The sequence below is a fragment of the Vanellus vanellus genome (genome assembly GCF_965231255.1).
Source record: "Vanellus vanellus genome assembly, chromosome: 13".
Lineage (NCBI taxonomy): Eukaryota > Metazoa > Chordata > Aves > Charadriiformes > Charadriidae > Vanellus > Vanellus vanellus.
In genome coordinates this window covers 2,085,412-2,093,833 of record NC_138918.1, presented here as the reverse complement: position 1 = coordinate 2,093,833, position 8,422 = coordinate 2,085,412, and the positions used below count along the sequence as shown (strand labels likewise).

Genomic DNA, 8,422 nt, shown 5'->3' with positions numbered 1-8,422 from the left:
GTACCCGGGGGGGGTGTTCCCAGTTGGACGGACCCTTTCTGGGAGGTGGATCCTCAGGCCAGATACCCTCTGAGGGAGCGTGACCCCTGCGGGAGGACAGCAAGGCCATCGCTCCCCAGGCTGCCACCCACGCAGAGCCGGGACGGGGCCGTCGGAAGCCGCTCTCTGCCTGGTGCCACCCGGGAGGGCGCTGCCTGTGGCCACCGCGTTGGGCCAGCTCAGAGACCGGGCCGGTTAATGACTAACCGGGGCTGCGGGAGCGCTGCCCAGCCCCTCCCTCCCCGCCTGCCCCTCCACCTCCCTCTGCCGGACCCAAACCTTTGAGCTGCGCTGGGTTGGAGACCCACCACCACCTGCTTCCTACGGCACTTATTTTTTCCCCCCTCTTCCCGCGGTGAACCCCCCCGTCTGTCCCCGTGTGTCTGCAGTTTGAGTCCCAGCAGCGCCCGTGCCAAAGGCGGTAGGAAACGTCCGCTTTGTTCCAGCCCTTTGGGTTGGGTCTTCCTCTCCTGCAGCCTGATATTCTCCTCGGTCCTCCCTCGCCCTTGCTCGGTGAATGGAGCGATTCCCCAAGGACCGGCCCGGCACGGCTTTGTTCAGCGCAGGGGGTTTCCAGGCGGTGTTGGACACGGGTGGCTGCAGCTGGAGACACGCTGCGTCAGCCACACTTGTCTCTTGTCTCCCACCCCAGACCACGCAGTAAGACATCAGCCCTTTCCAGCCGGAAAGTATGGCAAATAAATAACATATCCGGGGGAAGCCCAGCTTGCTTTCTCCCTTTGCCTTCTGAATTGTGCATGTGCTTTCTTTTTAGGCAAATCTCAGTTATTTAGCTCGGTCTTCGCTGCCGGTCTCCTCATCTCGGAAGCTGACAGTGTTGCTGACCGGGACATCCATAGTAGGGACTTGGTGCGTATTTTTGGGTAGCATAGCCTGTAACCCTGCTCCAGGTCTGACCGTCGCCAATGTTGGAACACAAACCAACCCCCCCCCCACGTGCACAGGAGCGGGACGAGCAGGATTCCACCCATCAGCTGCACTGGGAAGCCGGGGAGGGGGGGAGGCGGGTAGAAAATGGGAGCAAACTGTATGAGGTTCCCTGTGCTTCCATGACTCATGAAAAACCCCCTCCAACTGCCTCTGTCAACAGCACATCTGTTTGGGTATTTTCAAGGAATGTGGAATGCAATCCCAGAGCTCTCCCATGAGAAAAAGTAAACATGTCATATATAAAACATTTTTATTAAAACATATACGACACTTTATATACAAAAATAAAATGTACAAGAAAATATTCTGTTACAGCTTAGTGATTCGATTCTTATGTATTACACACAAAGTAGGACCTCCTCCATCCTGCACTCCTGCACGCGCCGGCCCGGGCTGGGTCTGCGGGGGGATGCAGCTCGCTGCATACAGTACTGCCGGATCCTGGTAGAGTGCCAGACGGGATCTCGGAAAGGCATGGGATAAATAAAGAGCTCTGCCCCTATCAGTGCAAAAATTGTTTCACGCAGCAGCTCTGCAACTTGAATGTGGAAATCGCTACGGCATGCCTACAAGCAGCTCACCTCCTACGAGCGGACCGGGCTAAGTGTACTATGTGGAAGCAAAGCCTAAACTGAATTTTCACATTTTAATGGTCTAAAGTATTTACACAGTTTAAAGATCTGAAAGATGAACTATGTGATGCAGTAAATCAAAGAAGAGAGAGCCAATTAGTGCAATTTTTCTGACTACGTGTAATGACAGTCATCAAGCTCAACATCACCAGTGTTGCACAGGTAAGCAGCAACCAAAACTAATGGGGAAGAGACCCAGTCGCAGTGTCTCTCCTAAGCACTCTGTGGGTAAAGTGCTCGTCACGTCTCGCGCAGAGAGGCCGGTCCCCTCCTCCCCAGGCCCCCCGCGCCCCCCGCCTCTCGGCGGTACCCCACCGGGCCAGGTCCCGCGGCACAGCGGCAGCCTTCCAGCAAAAGCTTCGCCTCCGAAGCAATGACAAGGTGCGTACTGCGGCCGAGCATATGCTGTGCCGGGAGTCCTGCTGGTGAGAGGGGAGTCCTTTTTTTTTTTTTATTTATAATGGAGTTTTTCTTGCTAACCTTTTCAGGCCTAAAAGTTAAACGGAATAGAAAAGCTACTTTCTTTGTTCAGTCAGTAACAAACGATTTCTTCCATTCTCTTCAGGCTTGTCAAAGCTTCTACCCAAGAGCAGTTCGTGGTCGGAGGAAGCCAGGGGTTTACAAGCTACAGGGAATGACCTGCATGGTAGGTCTCACTGTCTCCATCCAGGAGAAGTCTAGGATGCTTTTCTGGTCAAAGAACCTCAACTCCAGCTCTCCTAGAGAAAACAGAACAAGAATGAGTACTGAAGGACATGCAGGAAGAGCAGAATGGTGCATATATGTGTGTATACATATACTATATATAAAAATACATCAAAAATTGCAAGACTTCTTGGATGTGAGTAAATGCCTTAGCCTGATATTTTGCTAAAATACTCTAAACACTCTCTATTAAACTGTCGCATTTAAGCTGTTGCAGCAGAAATTCTTCAGTTACATTGCAAGGAGTTGCCGAACGCTGGCATGACTTCCATGTGTATAACCCTAAGAGAAATCTGCAGTATACTCTTGCTGGAGGCATCTTTCTCCTTTTCCTTTTCATCAACAAACTCCTTACAGCCTTCCGACAAGCCACTTGGAAATCTCAGAACACAGGGATGTGCGAATTCCTCCATTTGCTTTGCTCCCTCCCAACTAGCATCTTGCACGAAAACCCTCGTCTGCCTCATCCTGCGGCCTCGGCCGTCAGCGAGAACCGAGGAGTCTGTACCTGAAGTGGTGTCGATCTCCCCATCCTGCTCCTTGTAGCTGAAGGTGCTGCACATGGTCTGCGTGCCCGGCTCGTTGGTAAGAAAGCCTTTCCCCCCAACGCTGGTGGCGTGCCAGTCTTGGGCTGGTTCCAGCAGCTGTAGAATCATAGAATGGTTTGGGTTGGAAGGGACCTTGAAGATCATTGAGTTCCCACCCCCTGCCCTGGGCAGGGACACCTCCCCCCAGCCCAGGTCGCTCCCAGCCCCATCCAACCTGGCCTTGAACCCCTCCAGGGATGGGGCAGCCACAGTTTCTCGGGGCACCGAGATATTCTTTCTAGTATCTAACCCAATTGTACCCTCTTCCAGTTTGAAGCCATTCCCCCTCGTCCTATCTTATCCCGTAAGAGAATAAGGAGACGGTAAAAACTGCTCCTTCTGTCTGTGGGTGCAATATTTTATCCCTTTCTCTTCATTAGAAGACAGGTACGCAACAAAAAGATCAAATTATATCTACTCATGCTAAATTATATAAACTTGGTTTACTCCCAGTTAAAAAAAAAAAAGTGAATGCAAAACAGGGAGGGCCGGAGCACCTTCAGTGATGTAACCCCCCCCTTATCAGTGGGGTAAGGGTGACACATCTGGAAACACAGATTAAGCACCGTCCGTACATGTCAGAGGTGGAGGGGAGGGCAAAATAAAGTCTAGAGAACCTTTGCAGACTCCAACACAGCCAACTTTGCTTTTAGCAGCTTTCTCTGACTTGCAGACGGAGAGTAAATATTTCCATGGACGTGTCATCTCCAGCTCCTGTTTGGGAAGTAGCCCTCTTTTTATATTTAATTTTTCAGGCTTCCTCATTAAATAAGGGTCTTTGATTACGTATGTGTATGTTCAGCCAATATGGGACTGAATCAGATAGCAGCTTCCCTTCCTCTCTTGGTGCAAACAGCAACTTTGGGCAACTTTATTCTGACCATACGGGAGAGTTTTACCTTAAAAATATCTGAATTAATTTCCTCTTCATCTTCATCAGCACATAAAAAAAAAAAGAGAAGAAAACAAGACATAGATGTCAACTTTTTGCACGTTAGCCCTCACACTTCTGCTTCTTCACCACACAACCCACTTCATATTCTCTTGTCACACAATACCACTGCCTTTTACTCCCCCCCCCCTTCCCCCTTTTCCCAGCTGACCCCGAGGAGGGCTCACGGGTTTGCCCATCAGCAGCTCCCTGCCCCACAGCCCTTCATCAACCGCACGTTGGGGCGCACGGTTGGAGCTCTGACACCTCCCCGGCGCTGAGCCCGCTCGGCGCGCGGGAGGAAGATGATTTGCACCCCAACTGAGAACCACTCTGATATATCCATGTGAATTATTTTTTTGTCCCATTGGGAAGCGTGGCCAGTTTGGTAGCTCCAGACACTCAAACCCATTAGGGTGAGGTTGGTTTTTTTTTTTTCCTACGAGACAACTCTTGATCCCCCAGGCCCTCCTTCATCCTGCTGCCTTGCCTCCAACCAACAGACCCGCGAAAGACCAGGGTAGGAACAAAGAAATATGCACCTTCCGAGGACGAAGCCAGAGGAGACACCTGGAGCTGGTAGAGGTCATTGGTGCTGTCAGCCATGGGGATTTCCATCGGCGGCCTCCAGTCGGTCAGGGAGCCGCTCACCTCGCAGGAGGAGAGGTCTGTGGGATGCACCAGGAGGAGTTGGCACTCGCAGGAGAGACACAACCACCTCTGTTCGCTCCCTGCCCGTCTGACGGCGCAGCCGGGCCCAGCCCCAAGAGTCATCTTTGTCTTTTGGTGCAGAGATTGTGGGTTTAGCACAAACTGCACTTTCCACTGTGCTCAGAGAGCTAAAAACTGAGTCTCACCTAAGGTGATGGATGTGCTCTCAACCTCCACTTCCTGCCCCGCGTAGTCGTGAACGGTGTAGCCACTGTGGTCATCCGGCAGAGGAGTGTTGGTTAGTCTTTCTGCTGACTCCTCTGTCCTCATGTCTTCATACGACTACAAAAATAAGGGCAAAGAATGAAAGGTTTTTCTAAGAACGCGCAAGTTCCCATATGAAAAAAATCAAGCATGAAAACCACCAAAACCTCTGCCTTCTTCAGCTGCGTCTACAGACACATACCTTTCTCTTGCTCCTGTTTCTTGCTTCTCTTGAAGACTTTGACTTCCTTTCTGTTAAATAAAAATAAGCAGCATGTGAGAAAGGGCTGCGTGGCTGATATTTTCGGTGAGCGTGAGCTCTTGCAGCTTTGAGCCCTGCTCAGCGAGTCCCCATCGCCTCCTGATGATGCCTTTAGGCACGTTTAAAGCATTTGGGATAAAATGAACCGCTTGTACAAACTGTTACCCATGGCAATAACCAGCGACTAACCCCAGCAGGGGGTACCGACAGGTCTGTTACAGGGAGTTTATGCGGTGTTTAAGCGCAGTGGTGGAAGCTGCGTAAGCCCAGCAGGATTGCTGAAGGTTTACCTTTCTTCTGATCCTTGGTCAAGGGCGGCAGCATCCTGTAAACCCTGACAGCACTGGAGCCTTTGTTGATGCTTTTATCCTTCACTTCTTCGATGTCAGGCAGGGAATTCATAGCACAGCGGAAGTTCGCCTTCCAGGTTTTTGGGTCAGGGTCTTTCTCACCTATTTTATATCTTCCTACAAATAAGAGATGGGGTGAATGTTTAGACCTTTCTGCGCTAGTTCTTCCCACAAAAAAAAAAAAAAAAAAAAAAAAAATTCTCTATTTTCTCTGATGTATATACGAGTCATTAATATAACTACCCAAATCAAGATAAAAAAAAACACCTTGTCTGAGAGACTGGTATGACTGATGGAAACGTAAAGCCCAGCACACACCTGTATGAATGGCCCAGCTCCGGAAAAGGCAAGCGTCTTTCTCCATGTCCCAGCCGTGCTTAGCTGCATGTTTCCATGGAATTTGAAACATCATCTTATCCTGAAGTTAAACCAATAGAGATTTGAATTGAAAAAGCAGCACTACGTGCCAGTTTAGAACGATGGATTTACCCAAAGAATTCTCAGCAGCAGCTCAGAAACTTTACAAACCCTCTGCCCTGTGTCTGCATTAAGCATCCATTGGTCCATCTATTTTGGTCCAATGCATACGAAGCTTTTTAAGAGTTCTGAAACTGGGAAAGCCACGTGTGGTATGGTACAGCAGAAGTAAGCAATATTGCCAATTTTATCCCAGAATTATTTAAATATACTGCATCTAATCTATTAGCACATCATCAGCTACAGTATATTTTCCAGGTACACTTTGGTGGAGAAGCCCTTTTTAAAGTTACCCATAAGATCCTGCAGGAATCCTAAGAATCACGGAGTTTCGGAGTTGGAAGGGACCTCTAGAGATCATCTAGTCCAACTCCCAGAAAGAAAAACATGTCCCAGCTTCAATATCATCTTGGGATGGATATGGAAACGTCAGCGAAAGAGACCTGGTTCAATAAGCCTCATGATCTCGCCCTGTGCTACAGGTACAGGGATGTGCCTTCCAGACCAAAGTGAGACAAATCCAGAGTTTCCTTCAGGCGAAATCTTAACACTGGGAGCAACTGGGAATGTAACAGCAGCTACTCAGCTGGGACAGGAGGTGACTTGGCCCAAGTGGGCAGCAGGAGTTGAAAGAGATCTTGGAGTTCTCTTGCTTCTCCATCATGTTCAGATTGCATTTAATTTGTCGTTTCCCTCCTGGGAATTTTTGCCAGGAAAAAAAATGGCATTACTGCATTCTGTGCCAACCAGAGCCACCTTTTCTGAAAACACACACGGCTGTTTTTTAAGCATAATGCTTGCAAGTTTTCCCAAGTTTTCCTTCCTTTATGATCTTGACTCATGTTTAGTGGCATCTGAGAACAAGGATGGTTAACGATACACAAGTCATAATAATAATGGTAATAATAGTAACTAACAAACAACCCTCACCTTGTTAATCCATGTCAGTCCTGGTATTTGATTGGAATTAATCTGCATTTCCAACCAGGGCCTCATGCGCATTCTTGACACGGGCATGCCGTCTACGAAAGAAATAACAGGTCAGCAAAAAAACTCATCGCTACTTTAACCACTCCGCAACGCCACTCCTCTCTTCCCCCCCCCCCCCCTCACCCCCCCCCCCCCCCCCCCCCCCGGTACTGCGGGCATTACCCCTAACGCTACCCATGCAACCAAAACCACTTTTCCAGCATCTCAACCCCTTTTCGGCATCTTCCACCTGCTGCCGGAGCCCGGGCTTCCCGCTCCGCCCGGTGAGCGCCAAAAACGTGAGCACCAAAGCCACGGCCGAAGGTTGGAACCCTGCAAAGGGGCTGCTGGCCGGGGCGGGGGGGGGGGAAATTTTGCGTGGGACAGGGCGGCCCGGGAGGGAACCCGGCCCCGACCCCCCACCGGGGGAGGGGACCCACCGCCAGCACCGGCCCGGGTTTCCCGGGAGTGGGGTGCGGGTCTCCCCGCGGGGAGCGCTGCGGGACACCCCCCGCCACTACAGAGAGGCGCTAACTGCACAGTCGCCTTCTTAATTATTATTAATTAAGCTGAGCCCGGCCCTGCCGCAGGGGGGAATCCCAAATCGGCAGGACCCTTCCCCGCCGCGCCGGCGGCGCGGCCCTCCCAGCCCTTCCTCTGCAGAAAAAAAACTTCCTGTTTACGGTGGGTTTTGTTGGTTTTTTGGGGGTTGTTTTGTTTTTTTTTTTTTCTAAGACAGATTTCCCAAACAACGCGTTTCTAACTCCCACCCGCAACGCGCCCGGCGGCGGTGGGACAAGGGCCCGCAGAGCTGCCCGCCCCGGGGGGGCGGCGGTCGGCCAAGGGCTGCTCCCCGCGGGGACAGCGGCTCCGGGAAGCAGGATCCGGCCCCGGGGCTCGGCGCTGGCACCGGCTCAACGGCGGAGCGGAGCCTCCGGCAGCCACGCCCGGCCGTGCCCGGCCCCGCGGGTGCGGGGGCACATCCCGTCCCGTCCCGTCCCCTCCCGCGGGCTGAGTAAGGGGCCGCGACCGCTGCCCGCCGGAGGGATGCCCGGTGCCCACGGGGCGATGAGCCCCGCTCCCTCAAATCGCCACCACACGGCGAAAGCCGCCGCTGCCCTCTCTTGGCCAGCAGAGCCGTGCCGTGCCGTGCTCCCGGGGCCGCTCCCACGGAACCTGCAGGCGCGCCTTATCCCGCAGCCCCGGTGCCGTGCATAAACGGGAGGGGGGGGGGGGGGGGAGGGGGCTAATCTCCTCGACGGGAGGAGACGCACCGCGACCCACCTCGCTGTGCCGTGCAGTGTCGAGCCGTGCGAGCCTGTGCCGAGGCGAGCCGAGCCCTCCAGTCCCGCCGCCCGCCGTCCCGCCTCTGCCGCCCGCGGGGCGCGCCCTCGGGTATAACGCGGCGGGGCCCGGGATTCCCCGCCGCCCCGGGCCCGGCTGCCTGCCGGCCAATCAGCGCCGCCGCGGGGGGCGGCCGCGCTTCCCATTGGCTGCCGCCGCCAGCATCACTTCGGGGAAATCACGCTGTTGTAGCACCAGCGGCGCGGGGGGAGCGCCGCCCCCCCTCCTTTCCCCCCCTCCGCCTCGCACAAACTCCGCCC

At 53.1% G+C, this 8,422-nt stretch overlaps 1 protein-coding gene across 1 annotated transcript; it reads right to left on the bottom strand.

Moving 5' to 3' along the window:
- Window positions 1–1,223: 1,223 nt before the first annotated feature.
- IRF1 (interferon regulatory factor 1) lies at window positions 1,224–8,178 on the bottom strand. The gene is made up of 10 exons (XM_082490110.1): window positions 8,103–8,178; window positions 6,780–6,871; window positions 5,691–5,790; window positions 5,313–5,489; window positions 4,963–5,012; window positions 4,703–4,838; window positions 4,388–4,513; window positions 3,814–3,845; window positions 2,836–2,971; window positions 1,224–2,341 (listed from the first exon to the last, which is right to left on the bottom strand). Exons 2-10 carry the CDS (start codon window positions 6,864–6,866, stop codon window positions 2,241–2,243), a joined length of 945 nt encoding a protein of 314 aa, XP_082346236.1. The 5' UTR covers window positions 6,867–6,871; window positions 8,103–8,178; the 3' UTR covers window positions 1,224–2,240.
- Between the last annotated feature and the right edge of the window lie 244 nt (window positions 8,179–8,422).

Excerpts from the sequence above, each read along its gene's own strand:
- IRF1 (XM_082490110.1), bottom strand. The coding sequence starts at position 6,866 with ATGCCCGTGTCAAGAATGCGCATGAGGCCCTGGTTGGAAATGCAGATT. Across the intron at positions 5,490-5,690 it reads GAGCTGGGCCATTCATACAG|GAAGATATAAAATAGGTGAG; the intron begins GTGTGTGCTGGG and ends TCTTATTTGTAG. Across the intron at positions 5,013-5,312 it reads GACCAAGGATCAGAAGAAAG|AAAGGAAGTCAAAGTCTTCA; the intron begins GTAAACCTTCAG and ends TTTATTTAACAG.